This window comes from Watersipora subatra, chromosome 1, assembly GCF_963576615.1.
Source record: "Watersipora subatra chromosome 1, tzWatSuba1.1, whole genome shotgun sequence".
NCBI lineage: Eukaryota > Metazoa > Bryozoa > Gymnolaemata > Cheilostomatida > Watersiporidae > Watersipora > Watersipora subatra.
In genome coordinates, this window is record NC_088708.1 from 70,852,660 (window position 1) to 70,869,331 (window position 16,672).

The 16,672-nt window shown below is 39.8% G+C and overlaps 2 protein-coding genes across 2 annotated transcripts; both read left to right on the plus strand.

Moving 5' to 3' along the window:
• Window positions 1-955: 955 nt before the first annotated feature.
• On the plus strand, window positions 956-2,245 carry LOC137391038 (uncharacterized protein DDB_G0287625-like). Its single transcript, XM_068077383.1, has one exon. It carries the CDS (start codon window positions 956-958, stop codon window positions 2,243-2,245), a length of 1,290 nt encoding a protein of 429 aa, XP_067933484.1.
• Window positions 2,050-16,672, plus strand: LOC137385389 (lathosterol oxidase-like). The gene is made up of 5 exons (XM_068071843.1): window positions 2,050-2,878; window positions 14,161-14,370; window positions 14,509-14,641; window positions 15,108-15,231; window positions 16,035-16,672. Exons 1-5 carry the CDS (start codon window positions 2,327-2,329, stop codon window positions 16,417-16,419), a joined length of 1,404 nt encoding a protein of 467 aa, XP_067927944.1. The 5' UTR covers window positions 2,050-2,326; the 3' UTR covers window positions 16,420-16,672.

The window sequence follows — 16,672 nt, forward strand, 5'->3', positions numbered from 1 at the left end:
AGTCACAATAAAAGATGGATAAATTCTAAACTGGTAGCCTGTGCCAAACTCCTATGACAGACCATCTGCCTGATGTTCTCATGCCTGATATCAAAAAGACCGACCTGTTGTTACATCAATGATATACAGCCCCCAGGCGGCGGCTTTATATCATTGGTTACATGTAGTGTTATCTTAGTCAGCAGTCAAGTATGTCGGTATGTATATTCAATGCAGCATGTACTTGCCAGGCCCAACTTTGTTAAAGCAATTTCATTTTAGTCAGCCTTGGATTGATGTACATGTACTAAGCGTAGTCTTGTAAAATAATCACAGAGAACTACTAGTTATTCCAAGTGTGACACATGTAGCAATAGTCTTAAAATCAATGGTAGAAACATTGATATTATTATTGTTATTATTGTTGATATTGTCTTTAATAATAAATATCCCTTTGTCAACGTCCTTGTTGTATTATGGGATTTGTTAGGCTCAGGCTATATTGGTGTCTGAGCTCAAGGCAGTACAGGTGGTCTTGGTAATTACGGTGAGTGCATAAAGCTGGATAAAGCTAGTGGGTAGAGCTAGTAGACAAGCTAGTGTAAGGCAATATAGGGGAGGACATAGGGAAGTGTAACAAAAGACCGAGGCTTCTTCATCTTCACATCAGTACATGTGAGTACATTGCTTTATACAACATGGCGCAGTTGACAAAATTCTGATTTTTTTGTGTGTTATCATTAGCGAACATTTTTCTGGTTACGGGGTTAAGTTTAAACGGTTGATTAGACCCTTTCACGGGCGTGCAGGTGAGGTGACGTGAGGTAGGGCGGTGTCGTGAGGTGTTGTAGCGGTGAAGCATCAGTGTTGGAGAGGTGTAGATATTTATTACGTGTTCGGAGGTGAGAATTACATTAAATTTATACAAGTTGAGTAGAGTAAATTTGTGGCAAGAAATATAAGGTATTGTGTTGGGATGGAGAGTGGCTTTCCGAAGCTGGTGTTCAGTGAGCACGGTGATGGCTCGTGGGAGAGATTTATAGAAGAAATGAATTTATGTATTGAGAGTGCAGTTGAGAGAAGAGGTTACAAAGGTGAAGGTGGCAATAGACGCCTTATTATGAGAGGTAGAGCTAAGTTGAGGCCATTATTGAGAGCTATTGGGCACAGTGGTAGAGAAGTATTGAGGGGTGCAGGGTTCAATGTAGATGGTATAAATTCTACTTATGAAGGGGCAGTGGAGGTTTTGCAGGATTATTATGATAGACAAGAGAGTATGTTCGTAAAGGGACATAAGTTTCTAACGGCTAGGCAGGCACTTGGAGAAAGTGATAGAGAATATTTACAACGGGTAGAGAGTTTGAGCAGATATGCAGAGGTGACTAACAATAATGATAGGGTAAGGTTTGCTCTTATAGTGGCAGTTAACGGGTTGAGAGATAGAGAAGTAAGTAGAGACTTGATGAAGAATGCCAATTTGACCTGGGTGATGTTGAATGAGGCATTGAGGGCTCGTGAGATAGCGAATCATTCAGACAGGTTTGTGAGAGCAGATAGTAGAGGCTGCGACTTAAAAAGTGAGATTAAAAAAAAGGTAGGCAGGGTATCAGAGTGCGACAGTCGTGCGCAGTACCGGAGTAATGGTAAAGATGGAAGCTATGATTCAGTGGGTAGACCTTCCCCTAGAGGTAACCCTAGGAGCAGTAGAAGGTATTATGGTAGTGAGGAGCATGATACTAGTGAATATGGGACAAGAGGCTGGGAGTATAACAAGGACAGTAGAAAGTATAGGGATAATAGCAGGGAGAGGCATGTCTCTAGATATAGAGCAAATAGTAGAGAAGGCAGTGAAGATAGAGTATGCTATAATTGCAGACACAGTGGCCATGAGATGAGGAGTTGTCCCTCCATTAAATGTTTTTCTTGTGGAAGGCGAGGACATGTATCCCGTTATTGTAGGGATAAGGGAGATGTAGGTTATGACAGACGAGGTAGCAGCAGGAGGTCAGGAGGTAGCCGTGATAGTAGCTATGAGCGATATGGCAGCAGGGATATTAGTAGGGAGAGGTGCAGGGGCCAAGAAAGCCCCCGCGAGATGAGAGACAAGTCTAGTAGGTACAGGGACAAAAGTATGGATAGGTTTGAGGGGGAGAAGTATAAGGAGAGGCGCAAGACGAGCCGGTATGATGAAGGGTACCAGGATAATAGTAAGGGCAGAAGTGTTAGATTCTCTGGTTATAGAGATAAATATGGTGAAGATCAATGACTAGGCCAGGGAATTGTGCAGTATTTAGAAGTTAATGGAGTAAATGTAGAGTTTACGTTTGATACTGGGGCTGAGGTGTCTATGGTAACCGAGGCAACAGCCAATAAGTTGAACCTACGGTTAAAGAAACCGTCGACAGTTTTAGAAACTGCTGATGGTAGTGAGTTAAAATTGGTTGGAAGTGTAATAGTTCATTTGGAAAGTAAAGACAGGCATATGGATGCTGAAGTTCATGTGGTGAAAGGATTGAGAACGAACTTCTTGGGCATAACTGAGTTGAGGCAGCTTAAATTATTTGCTGTTGTAAATGCGTTATGCGAAAGTAAGTTTGAGGCTGTTGAGGAGTGTAAAAGTATTAAGCCAGTTAAGCCAGTTAAGCCATTTTCGTCGAGAACCATTATTGCTGGGTCAAGTTATGTTTCAGATGATGTCGAGTTGCAAAACCTGACAAATAAGTCTGACAGAGAGAGCGAAGTTAAGAAAGGTCACACAGGTCAAGATTGGTGGACTTGTAAAACCAAGGGAGCGAAAAGTAGCGAATACGTGGAAATTGGTAGTCAACAGGGGACAGCCCAAGACACCAGAGATGCGCAAGTGTCTATGGGGTGTGATAGAGAACAGAGTCACGATGAGGTAAGGAAAGGTGCTGAGAAAGTAGCTGAACCAGTGCTGTAATGGAAAAGGTTTGCTCTTTTTTAGCCGAGGTATCCAGCAATGGAATGTTAGACAGAGAAGGTCATGAGAAAAAGGTAGCAGAGATTGAAAGAGAGGAAAGGGAGGTGCGGAGGAAGTCGAAGGAGAAATTGGCTAAGCTAAAAGCCAAACGGGAGGCAGCAGTCATGGAGTTGGAAAATGTCAAGGCATTCAGGGTAGTGGTACAGGAGTTAGCCGAGGTTCAGAGGAGAATTGCTGGTAGCAGACCTGCACTGGTTGCGGGTGAGGTCGAGCTAAATAGGTCTGGGCCTATGCCAACTCCCAGCTCTGTGGTGCCATCTCCTGTGCAGCCGGTTACGGCCCAAGTGGAGATCTCCCACAGGAAGCCTGTCGAGCCTGCCTCTTACTGGGGAGAGCGAGGTAAAGACGGAAGAGACGGAGATGAGGTTGAGGAGTCATTACTGACCCAACCAAAAGACTCCGGGCTAGTCAGGGTTGGTGGAAGTAGTGTTGGAGATGTTGGTGGAAGGAGTGTTGGTAGTGACAGTGGTCACGGTAAAAGTATTGGTAGCGGCGGAGGTCAGGGTGATGGAAAAGCCAGTGCAGACTGGCAATGGAGCTGGCAGTAGCGAGAAGAGTACTCTAGACGGTGGCACAGGGTCAGACAAGCCAGAGGCATAGCTTATGGAGACTGCCCTAATGGAGTCAGGTAACGAGCAACACAAGTAAGGTAAGTTACTACGTCTGCTTGTTGGTAGTGATGGAGTGGCCCAAAACAAAAAGAAAAAAAGAAAGGGCATGTTGAATTATGGGATTTTTTAGGCTCAGGCTATATTGGCGTCTGAGCTCAAGGCAGTACAGGTGGTCTTGGTAATTACGGTGAGTGCATAAAGCTGGATAAAGCTAGTAGATAAGCTAGTGTAAGGCAGTATAGGGGAGGATATAAGGAAGTGTAACGAAAGACCGAGGCTTCTTCATCTTCACATCAGTACATGTGAGTACATTGATTTATATGACAGTCCTGTCAAAAGCTTTGTTAAAATCTAAGATAGTCTTAAGTAAAATATTTATAATGTCTGTCATTGGCTCAGCAAAAAGATAGACATTGTTTTTGCTTACCTAACTGGAGAAATCCTTTCAACTATTTGATTTGGATCAAATAGTCGAAAGGATTTTGGTCAAAAGTTTATAAGCACTAAATTGCTTTCAACAGCCATAGGTTAACAATTTTAACCTCAAGATTGCAACTAACAAGAAACTGACTGCAGCTAAACATGATTTTACAAGCTAGTATTGCTATTATCACTGTTATTATTATTAAACCATAAATCATATGTGGTAGATTTTAGTAAAGATATTAACGGAAATAATTTTACATAGAAGAAATACTTGCTCATTGTTTGGTATAACGCATATATCTTTATACCACTAGTTTTGGTACATGCGCTAAATCGTACTATATTATTGTTATTTTTCTGTTATTGGAGATTACGACAATCAACGAAAAGACCGGTCTCTTCCAGTTTATGTTCTCAAACTGTAACACACACTTTCTCATGCTATGAAATTAGAGCATCATTTTACATGGTGCCAAAAGTGAGGAAACAACCTTGGAACTTATAGAGATCAATGCACCACAATATGGAGCAACTGTTAGCATCAAAATCGCTGGCGGATGGCCCTAACCTACCCAAAGACTAGCAGATCTTTAAACGAGATTTCGAACTCTTTCTCACGGCAACATCAAAGGATGACGCTGAGAACAAAATCAAGACGGCTCACCTATTGAGAACTATAGGTCGTAGAGGCAATCAAATATGTATATGATTCTTTTAACTAGACAAACGCTACTGACAAATTAGTTTACAACGAAGTCATAAAGAAATTTGATGACTACTGCAAACCGAGAATCAATTTCGTAGCCAAGACACCCTCATTGCTGACATGCATACAGAGGAATAAAATGATAGACGAATTCCTCACTGAACTACACGCTATTGCAAGACTATGTGACTTGAAGGAGCTATATGACAGACTAGTGCTGCAAGCATTTCCTATTAGATAATAACAATGACAAAATAAGAAAGAAACTTTTTGATTTAAACGACACTGACTTAGACAGAGCTGTCAAATTATGTAGACACAAGGAGATGACCACTATTGACTACAGACTTATGACTGCGAAGTTAGAACCATCAACAGAACATGCAAACACCGCTGAGAGTAAGACTGACAAACCCAGACTGATGGACACTTCTCGCTTCAGTAAAACAAACACCACAAGACTGTCAATGAACTCAAACTGTGGAAATTGTAGGGACGCTCACCTGCCGCGGTCATGCCCAGCGTATGGCAAGACGTGCAACTATTGTAAGAAGTTCAACCACTTTTCTGCCTACTGCAGATCCCGGAGATGTTCATCCAACCACATTGACAATCACGCAGAGACCCCCCAATCATGTGATTTAGAATTACTCATCAGACGATGACGTCGAATTACACAATTTAAGTGCTATATTTATATCAGTACGAGACCATAGGCTATTAGCCACTCTTACGACAAAACCAACTAAAACTGATTCTGAGTGCAGACTGGAATTTCAACTAGACACAGCAGCTACTTGCAATACCCTAAACTCAAGTGACTATGACAAACTGAGCAGACCAAGAATAGAGCCCAATAAAACAATTCTGACTTTGCATGACCAAAGTACTTGTGCTCCTTTAGGCTGGATACATCTCTCATTACAAAACAAACAGGGAAAGTACATGACTCTGAAGTTTTTAATTGTTAAAACAAGGCAGCACAGCATTCTATAGAGGAAGGCGTGCCAAGAACTCAACCTACTTCAATTAGTAGTAAACGACAATCAAGAGAATGTTAACTTTACGACTACTGACAAAAGCATTGACACGCTACTGACGGACTATGATAAAATTTTTACTGTGCTTGGAAAACTCAAACAAGGGTTTAAAATGGGACTCACACGTGACTCTCGACCCATACAATTACGCCCTTGTAAAGTTCCATTGTCTACAAAAGGCGACCTCATAGATGCCATTAATGAACTGGGGCAGCATGGAATCATTGCTAAGGTGGATGAGCCAACCGAATGGATCAGCCATTTACAGCTCGTACGCAAATGAAACGGCAAGATCAACATATGTATAGATTCACAAAACCTCAACCAATGTATCAAACATAATCATTTTGTTATGCCAACTCTTGATGACATCTTACTATACTCGAACAACGCCAAATATTTCTCACTATGCGATGCTAAAGAATGGTTTTACCAATTTCCCTGGCTAACGAATCTACGGATCTGACTACTTTCTGGACTCCAAAAGAAAAATATAAGCACTTGAGGATGTCGTTCAGAACCGCCTCAGCACAAGAGAAATTTTAAAGATGACTGATGAAGGCTCTCGTAGGACTAGATGGCATAACAGTAGTGGCTGATGACATTCTTATCTATGGGACCACCAGAAAACAGCATGACTGTAATTTACAAGTCCTATTTGAATGTGCTCAGCAAACTGGACTCAAACTCAACAAATCCCAACTCCTTCAAGATGAACTACCATACATTAGACACCTACTCACAACAGCGGGGCTTTGACCTGATCCAAACCTGAACACAACTAGTTCCGGTACATGCGCTAAATCATACAGTAGTATTGTTATTTTTCTGTTATCAAAGATTACAAGAATACACGAAAAGACCAGTCTCTTCCGGTTTATGTTCTCAAATTATAACACGCATATTCTCATGCTAAAAAATTAGAACAACACTTGGCACTCATGATAGAAATAGTTGAATACAAAAGATTAAAAATTAAATTAAACATTAAAAGTTAGACATGATTCTTTTCAATTAAAACAGTTAAGACAGCCATCAAAGGTGGCTGTCTTAACTGCTTCAAAATGACTTCAAAATCAACTAAAAGAATGTAGCATAGCATGAAAAATGGTCAGTGTTTAATCTCAGCAAAGGTACAGTCAAACAGTCAACTATCCAAGTTTCGTTTTTGCTCAATGAATCTGTAATACTAAATTAATTTGCATCAATGTTTACTTTGTTGTTTACTAATGTTGGCAAATAATGTGGGTCCTTGATTATAATATGTACCACATGGCATATTTGAGCTAAGCTTGATTGCAATTAAACAAAAACAAAAAATTAGTAAGCTGGCAAGACTTGTGTTTGGCAAAGTACGAAAAGCCTCTTTGACAAATAGCATTGACTACGAGCGGACGGCATATTTCTCAATATAAGATATTTGCAACCATAAGTGAGAATGGCAGAATTCTATTGTTGTAATACACGTGCAAAGCATTTAAAAATTATTTGAAGCAGTTAGCTGGCAGACTAATAGGCAAGTGAGTCCCGACCTGATTGGCTAACCAAGGGCATTTTTGAGTTCAAAAGGAGTTCATAGTGGAGGATCCCATTTTGCCAATGGTAGGTATATATTGAAAAAAATTTATATTCTCTTAAATCGCATTGGAGACCCAGCAAACTAGACCAGAAACATGCCCTGTTGAGCAGCTATCAGATACATATTTACGAGGTCACGGCATTATGATGCATAGGAACACATGTGATATCAATGTTCTTGGACTGTCGCTTGTTAATAGAGCTTATGCAGGCCATTGGCAGAGCTCCTCAGCAGCAATTTTTGCTTTATAAAGTGTATCATTTTACTATCATGAGATAAACCAGTTTTTCTCAAAAAAATGCAAAACATCCACAAGCACCATTTCCAAAGTAAGCTTACTGATGTCTGATACACAATGCCAGACCTGAATCAAAGTTACTCTCTAGATTATACTCCAGTTATTTGATAAGCTTTAAGTGGCTTATTATACCTGTGATATTTGGTATATGTGCTGACCAATCAAAAAAAGGTCGTTTTCAAGCCTGTCAACCCAAGATTTGGTTTTGGGGCAATTGATGTATCATTGATAGTATATATAAAATTGTAGAAATTGGGGCAAAAATCTCACGGATTTCTCACTCATTTTCATGTTTTCTTTGATGTGATTGCGTGAGTCTCACGCCCAATGCGTGAGAGTTGGCAGGCTTGGTCGGTTTGCACACCACTATAATGCATCTTAGGTACGAATGTGATTATTTAGTATAAATATATAGCAAAGCAAAATGAATGAATGAGCAACCACCAGTAAATATATCAGGTAAATGGTTAATCACCTTTTTCCACTGATGCCAAAAGATTTCTAATGTGTGTATCCATAACTATAGTAAATTTGACTTTAAATACGCAAACTTGGCGTTTTCCGGCGTTCAATTTTAGATTAGTCGACAAGCACGCTATGAACCGCCATTTTTATTTCACCATAGCGACAGACTATTTGTGATATAGAAGCATTCGATGAGAATTACACCTGTCGATATTGCGTATTGGCGATATAACGGTGTGAACAAAACCTAAAACCTCTGCGGGTCGTCTTCAGATCGACGTAGTCTAGGTTAGCAGCATTTCTATTGCGCGAAAGTAATACAACAAAGCCATGCCTATCGAACGGTGGGCCGATAGTTATGCGACCAATGAACACATGTGTTTGCTTTCGACTAGATATTTCCCATGCTGCGACTTTGCTATTCACAGCGTTGTAGCGGTATAACATTGGGCGTTTATCAAAGATTAGTAGATTACATATACACAGAAATTAGGACATTGTAGTATTATTGCTAGCTTTTTCATATAGTCTAGAGTGTCTTAAAAGCTATTCAAATGAATAAGGCAAAGAAAACTCATTGTATCATTCTACTTAATGACTAGTTCTCTGTTGGATTTTAGACAAGTTTTTGACTTCAGTTTATATTGTTCTTGTACTTAATCATGATGTACGTCACTTTAGATGAGACAATTAGGTCAATTATTGTGTGATAAACAATGTTACGTTTACATGCGCATGCGGTAATGTAGCGTGAAGCCGGCTATTGGTGCTTCCGTAGCTAGTCTGTGAATGTTTTTGAGGAAGTTGGTGTTTAGTCGCAGGTAATAAGAATGCTTCTTTACTTAAAAACGCTTTTGTTTCGTTTGTCACACTCTGATCACTATGTTTTACATGAGACGTGACATGTATGATTCATAGTCATCGGTACATTTTTGTCGTAAAATCTTTCTGACGATGACAGTCAAGTATGTTCGATGGTATATAAATTTATGGACTATTATACTGAGAGCCGTTATGATATACACCTATTTTTATCACTATTAGCATTGCACTTGAAACCAAATATTTTCCTCTGAAAAAATATGTGATGACATTGGACCGAACTCTTTTGTATCACTGATTATCACTAACCACTGGGAAAGGGTTGCATGAAAGAATATTTACTAAGTTATTTTAAGCATATATATAGCTAAATAATTGTATATTGCGTGATATAGTAAAGTTGTACATAGCATGTTTATGCCAGCCAGCTAAACCTACTTATTCTGCTTTGTGTGACTGTATTGTATTCATAAATTAGTATTACATAATATTGTTGTCTCGGTTTCCTTAGCACTAAATTGACCTCTGTGTCTTTGTTATCACTTGTGGCCTCATTATGCAACGTTGGATTATTTTCCTTGTGTTTTTAGCTCATTATCTTGCTTACTGGTGGATATGTGATATTGATTCGAATACAAGCAGTCATTGTAGAAAGTTCATACTAAAGTTTACTTAACACAAAGCACTATTTATATTCAATTTTGAGGCAATGTCTATTGCTGTTGTGTTAAAATAGATAATTAAATCGGTTGTAGCAAAAACGGTGGGCTTTGTCTTCCTTTCCACTTGCTTATATACTGCCTAATACTACCTAACCCACTGGCTTTATCCATTCACCGTTACTGCCGTGACCACCGGCAACTGCTTTTACCTCAAACACCACCAATAAAGCCTGAGCTTCACAAATCCCATCATACAACATTCCCTTTCTTTTTTTTTCGGTCACACCATAACTACCAAAGATCACTCGTAGTCACTCACCTTACTTGTGATGCTCCTCACCTGACTCTATTTGGGTCATCTCCTTAGGCTGTACATCTGGCTTGTCTGACCCTGCGCTACTGCCAAAAAGACTACTCTTTAAAGCTAGCACTATCGCCACTATGCACTCTTTCCTCTTGACCACCCTGACTCATCATCTTGACCACCACCCGTATCAACACTGCCACAATGACCACCGTCACCACCATCACTTCCGACTAGCCCGGAGCTTGCTGGTCGAGTTGATGACTCTTGATCTTCTGTCTCTTCTGTCTTAATCACGCTATGGGAAGCTCTTACTGAGTTGTAACCGACTGTGCAAAAGGTGGAGCCACAACTAGATGTTGTCATTGGCCCAGACCTATCAATCTTAGCCTGACACTTAAATAGTGCAGGTCTTCCTTAAATTTTCCTCCAAACTTTTGTAACTGCTGTATAACCACCCTTACTGCCTCATCATTCCTCAAATCAGTGACTGCTGCCTCACGTATGGCTGTCAACGTAGTCATTTTCTCTTTGGACTTCTACTGCACCTCTTCTTCCTCTCTCTCAATTTTTGCTATCTTCCTCTCATAACCATCTGTCCAACATTCCATCTCTGAACGCATCATCTAAAAAAGAGCATACATTGTCAATATAGATACTGGTCTAGCTACTTTCTTGACGCCCTCACTCATTTCAGCGGGAGTGCCTTCCCGATCATGTCCCACAGAAATGTTCACTTTTTTGGTGCCTTGGGCTGTCCTATCTTGTGTTAGAGCAGAGCGCCTTGATCAGGGCCGTAGCGATCGACCTCTTGTTCATCCCGGTCACAGGATCGAGCATTGTGACACAGAAGGCTCGGGGCGCCCAGATGACCGAGAAGATCATAACAGAAAACCGAATGCAGATCAAAGAAAAAGGAACATACCCTAATAAAAAATATATATAAAAGGAGAACAAAATGCTCGTTAAGGCAGAGTTATAGGCGCACACTCTCCGCATGTTTGCATGTGGTTTATTGCCAATCTTACATGTATTCTAATTTATTTAAATATATAGCATTGGAGTTGAACACTCGGTGTTATTGCTTGACTGTCTGTTGGCGAGTAAAGGAAATGGGCAGGTTCCTTTACACTTGATTACCAATCCCTCCATCACTGTCCTTGTGTGGATTTCTGACATACATTTTTATTACTTTACTCCCTCTTTTTTCCACTCCTTTGGTTCTACTGCTTCACCACTCTCGACCTGTACAGCCTTTTTCAACCTCCCTGCCAGACTTATGTATCGGGTTTTGCAACTTGACATCTGAAACTCGAAAACCTAACTCAGGTTTTCGTGTTTCAGATGATAGCGCTTTACGAAAACAATCTAATTGGCCTAATATTCTCTTAACAAATTCAAATGTGCTCTCACAACACATTTACAGTGGATAATAATTTAAGCCATCTCGACTCAGTTATGCCCCATAGTTCGTTCGCAATCTTTTCACCGCATAAACCTCAGCTTTCACAGTCCTGTGTTTACATTTTAATTGAGCTAGTGCCTTTCCATCTACGTTCAAATCATTACTGTCAGCATTTTCTGAAGCTGTTGATGGCTTCTTTAGCTTTTCATCGCGAACTTACTAGCTCCTCTTTCAGTTACTATAGACATCTCAACACCAGTATCAAATGTTAACTCAACATTCTCTACATTGACTTTTAGATACTGTACAATTCTCCGGCCTAGTCATTAGCCTTCACCAATCTCTAGAGCCAGAAATTCTTATGCTTTTACCCTTGTTACTGTCCTCACTATCGATACGGCTTTTCGGAAGTGAATTTGTACAACTTCCTCTATCACTGAACCTCTAATCATACCTATTCATCTCTCGCTTCTCATACCTGTCCATACTGTACTCTTCAAGTCTATTCCACTTACGCCTTACATCACAAGAGCTGTGTGTGCCCTATATCTCTCCCAACTGCTATATCTTTCATAACTGCTGTCACAGCTACTTCCTGGTCTACTGCTGGCTGCTACCTTGACTGTCACCTCCTTTCTCCTTGTAGTCTTGGGATAAGAAACCTCATTTCCTGTAAAAAGTACATTTAATGGTTGGACGACTCCATATCTTGTGACCACTACGATTGCACTTGTAGCAAACTATCTCTGCTATCTTCTACTACCTTCTATTACCTGCTCCATATTTAGAGACATACCTTTCCTTGCTATTGTCTCTATATCTCCTACTGACCCTGCCTTCACTATATTCTTTACTCCTTGTCTCATACCTACTAATACCTCGATCATCATTTCTATCTCCATAAAACTTTTTATTATCTTCAAGGCTACCTTTAGGAGCATATCTACCTCTGGAATCATATCGTCTATCACTACAGCTAGAGTACCGTGCCCAATTGCTTTCTTTTGACCCCCTCACTACTTCCTTCCTAATCTCACTCTTCGAGTCACCTCCACGACTCTGTTTTCAGAAATCTATCCAAATTCTTTGCCATATCACAATGATTCAACGATGCCTCATTCAACATATCACGCCAAATCAGTATTCTTCATCAAGTGTGTACCCACTTCTCTATCTCTCAAACCATTAATTGCCACTATTAGAGCAAACTCACTCTATCAGCATTAAGGACTCTGCATATCTGCTCAAACTCACAATTTGTTGCAAGAACTTTTTATCACTTCCACCAATTGTCTGTCTGGTTTTCAAGAACGTATGCCCTTTTACAAACATGCTCGTCTGTCTCCCATAATGATTCTGTAAAATCTCCACGGCCCCTTCATAAGTGGAATCTACACCATCTAAATTGAACCCTGAACCTTTCAACACTTATCTATCACTATGTTCAATAGCTTTCAGTAACGGCACTAACATAGCTCTACCTCTCATAATAGGCAATCTGCCACCATTGTCAACTTCACAACCTCTCTTTTCAACTGCACTTTCAATACACAAATTGATCGCTGCCACAAATCTCTCCCACGAACCATCACCGTGCTCACTGAACACCAGCTTCAGATAACTGAACTCCATTACGCCACAACACAATCTATTCTACACACCTCTCTATTTATAAATTTTCACCTACCCCCTTCACAAGTAATAAATTTGAACGACTCACCTGTATCTCTCTAACGCCGACACTGCACCCCTTCGACACCCCACAGCTTCAATATCTTGTTTTCACTTCAGACCTCACTTGCATGCCCGTTAAAGGGTACCGCCAATCGCCACCATTACCTGCATGGTTTCGAAAATGATCTCAGAAAAAAATCAAAGCTTTGTCAGCTGTGCCATGTTGTGTTGAAGTAGGACATATCATTTGTAGCATAAAAGAAGTAGCTCCATCTTCCTTTCCACTTGCTTAAATACTGTCTACTACTACCTAGTTTGCTGGCTTTATCCACCCACCATATCTGTCATGACCTCCCGCAACAACTTTGATCTGAGATACCAATACAGCCTGAGCTCCAGAAATCCCTCATACAACAATGGCCTCCACGGTTTAATTTTCATCATGAAGATTTGAAAGTGAATTAAATCACGTCTCAAATCGGTATAACAGAATAATTAGGTTAATATAATTTATCAATTCGCAGCAAGACATCTCTAATGCTGACTCTAACACTAATAGCAGATCATTCATAATTATAGCATCTACATACCTGGTTAATTTTAATAATATGGTCTATTTGTTTTGGTAAGATGAGAGAAAAAAACAATTGCACCGGGTTTTTAAAGTTGTACTGGATGCTCAATGTTTGCCAAAAACCATAATCTCATCATTTGTATGTGTTACAACTTCTAGCTGTGCTTTGTGATTTAAGTTATATTTTGGCAGGGTATAATGTAATTAAATTATAAGCTATACATTGACGTGTATGTTGGATTCCTTATATACAGTAGTGATAGTGATTGACTATTACTAATGTCTTATTCTGTGTATAACATGCATACATTTATTAATCAGGACCAATTAACTCCATTTGACTGTATCCTACGTATAAATTATATAATTCACTAGGCATCTGCACCCATGTCTCTAGTAAAATTACGTTATGACTATAGCACAGCTGTAGCAGTTCAGCATACTCTAACATTGGGTATAGTTTTAAATGTATATATTAGCTGATCTCGTTCATTGATTGCTTTGGCATGATGAGTCTTTAGCCAGTCATAAACACACTTTTTATCTAGACGAAGTTCATATCACTTGATTGTGTTTCCATTAAATACCTCCAATATGGCCTGTTTGTTTTGCAGATGGATATCGTGCTTGAGTACGCAGATGAGTACCTTTTAGACAGGGTTTATGTCCCCCTCGATATGTCACGTAACAATCTATGGCGGCAGCTCCTCAGTCTCCTGCTCATAGTCAATGTCGGAGGGTTCCTCGTCTACATGATACCCGCTAGCCTCAGCTACCATTTCTTATTTGATAAGCGGCATTTGAAGCATCCCCAGATCTTAAAGGTCAGACTGCATTTTCAGCGTGTAGTGTAAACTCTCAGACTATTATTTTAGTATATTGCTGTGTCACTCATTTTGGGATTATTCAGCATCTACACCTCATGACTTATTATTACATTTGATACTTGAATTCATTTTTAGAACCAGGTGAGCCGTGAAATTCGGTATGCTCTCAAATCTCTGCCGTTTATGAGCCTCCCAACAGTTGCGGTGTTCATGTTTGAAGTGCAAGGCTACTCGCGTCTCTATGACGATGTCTACCAATATCGCTGGGGTATGATTATCATTACTTGTATTCACCTCTTCCTGAAAACAGCACGCGCTTCTCTCGCAATTCACATCCCTGTTACTATCAGCTGTGCTTTTGTTTTTCCAGCTCAGCCAGGCATAACTCTATTATTGATTCATACACAAGTTGATGAGGTGTTATTTCAACGACCTTTTCGTCACAGCTTGCATCATGTTGAGTAGCCCTGACAGGAAATCATGTATCGCATAATGAATGATCATAAATAGCTTACAAGGCTATAGTCAGTGGGGCTGCAGAGAGATTTTAATCTGCTGAAAAACATCAGTGGAACTCGTTGAGTTGACAGCAGTGTGATCGTGAGAATATGTATTGATCGTTGTTTGATATATGTATTGCTCGTTGTTTGATATATGTTTGATCGTTGTTTGATATATGTTTGATCGGTTTTTGATATATGTATGGATCGTTTCAATGTTTGTTTTATTTGCAGGATGGTTGATGGTAGCTATTCAGGTTATAACATTCATATTGTTTACTGACTGTCTAATCTACTGGATACACCGAGGTCTCCACCACAGACTCATCTACAAGCACATTCATAAGGACCATCATGCGTAAGAACATTATCTTGTAATCCTTCTTGTCAATCAGATGGATTTTATTTTGATTTAATGGAACTTAAATTTCAAAAAAGTTTAACAATTTTCTCAAATTTGATCTCTATTAAACCAAAATATTCTGCATTGTTAAATGGTTTTATAGTCTCTGTGAGCAGGAATAATTTTTTAAACTTCATGTCTACAACATTCACTGATAGTCTAATGTTTGCCTGTTTGCCAGTCTATGCCCTGATCATGCAGGCACACATGCATAAACATACTATTACATACATGTATTTATATGCATCACATTTCATCAAAACTTTGAATAACGAATGTCATTATTCCTCCATAGCCTGGGTCGGCGACAATAAAGCTCTGTGGAAGCGTTTGTCAAACAGTACCTTTTATGCGCTTCTATAGGTTGACTTTCTATGTATGTTTTGACCTTGACAATCGTTTGATTATCTATTTGCATTGCTATAACACATGTTACTAAGTGGCAAACATAACCATATAAAATGCTATGACAGAAATTGGATACACATGGCTGGTCATGAACACCTAAGAGGTATGTCTGCCTCAGAGGGCACCTCATCAAACTCTAGTTTCGTTCAAGGCTTGTGAATGCGTTCAAGGCTTGTGAATGCGCTGCAAACAAGCTCGTTTTATTGCAGCTATCTCAGCTGTGCCACCGAAAACAAGCATTATATCATGATGATGCTTTGGCTATTAGATTACTGAATTTGCCCTACTCTGTAAAGAGAAAGCGTGTCGCATTCATATAAGCTGCTGTGATACTTGTTTACTTTTCACAGATGGAAAGTACCAACACCATTTGCGAGCCATGCATTCCATCCGGTAGACGGTTTCATGCAGAGCTCCCCCTACCATCTCTACCCATTTCTCTTTCCCCTCCACAAGTTCACTTACCTCTTTCTTTTCGTCTTTGTCAACTTCTGGACTGTATCTATTCATGATGGAGACTACAGGGTTCCTGATGCTCTCAAGCCACTGGTCAATGGTTCAGCCCACCACACAGACCACCACCTCTTCTATAACTACAACTATGGCCAGTTCTTTACCCTCTGGGACAGAATAGGCAACTCCTTCAAGGCACCGTCTGCTTGGCAGGGTGACAGCCCATTAGCTCAGGTTCTCTCTAAACAAACTGTAAAGGGTGCTTCTGTTAAGGGAGACTGAACTGTAATCCTTGCATATAGCCACTTTGTTGTTCGCACTTGTGCATATAGTAACGTTGTTTTTCGCACTTGCCGAAGTCTTTCAATATAGCCTTAATCTCCTGGATACATCTTTACATATATCTTTATACATTTATTTTTCTGAATGTATTTTAATCAATTTGTTTTTAATAAACAAAGTCATGCGTGCAAGTAAAATCGTTTTGATCAGTGTTACTTACCTATTGGGCTGTAATACTATGTGTGATCTGAGA

Excerpts from the sequence above, each read along its gene's own strand:
- LOC137391038 (XM_068077383.1), top strand. The coding sequence starts at position 956 with ATGGAGAGTGGCTTTCCGAAGCTGGTGTTCAGTGAGCACGGTGATGGC.
- LOC137385389 (XM_068071843.1), top strand. The coding sequence starts at position 2,327 with ATGGTAACCGAGGCAACAGCCAATAAGTTGAACCTACGGTTAAAGAAA. Across the intron at positions 2,879-14,160 it reads GAGAACAGAGTCACGATGAG|ATGGATATCGTGCTTGAGTA; the intron begins GTAAGGAAAGGT and ends TTTGTTTTGCAG. Across the intron at positions 15,232-16,034 it reads ATTCATAAGGACCATCATGC|ATGGAAAGTACCAACACCAT; the intron begins GTAAGAACATTA and ends TACTTTTCACAG.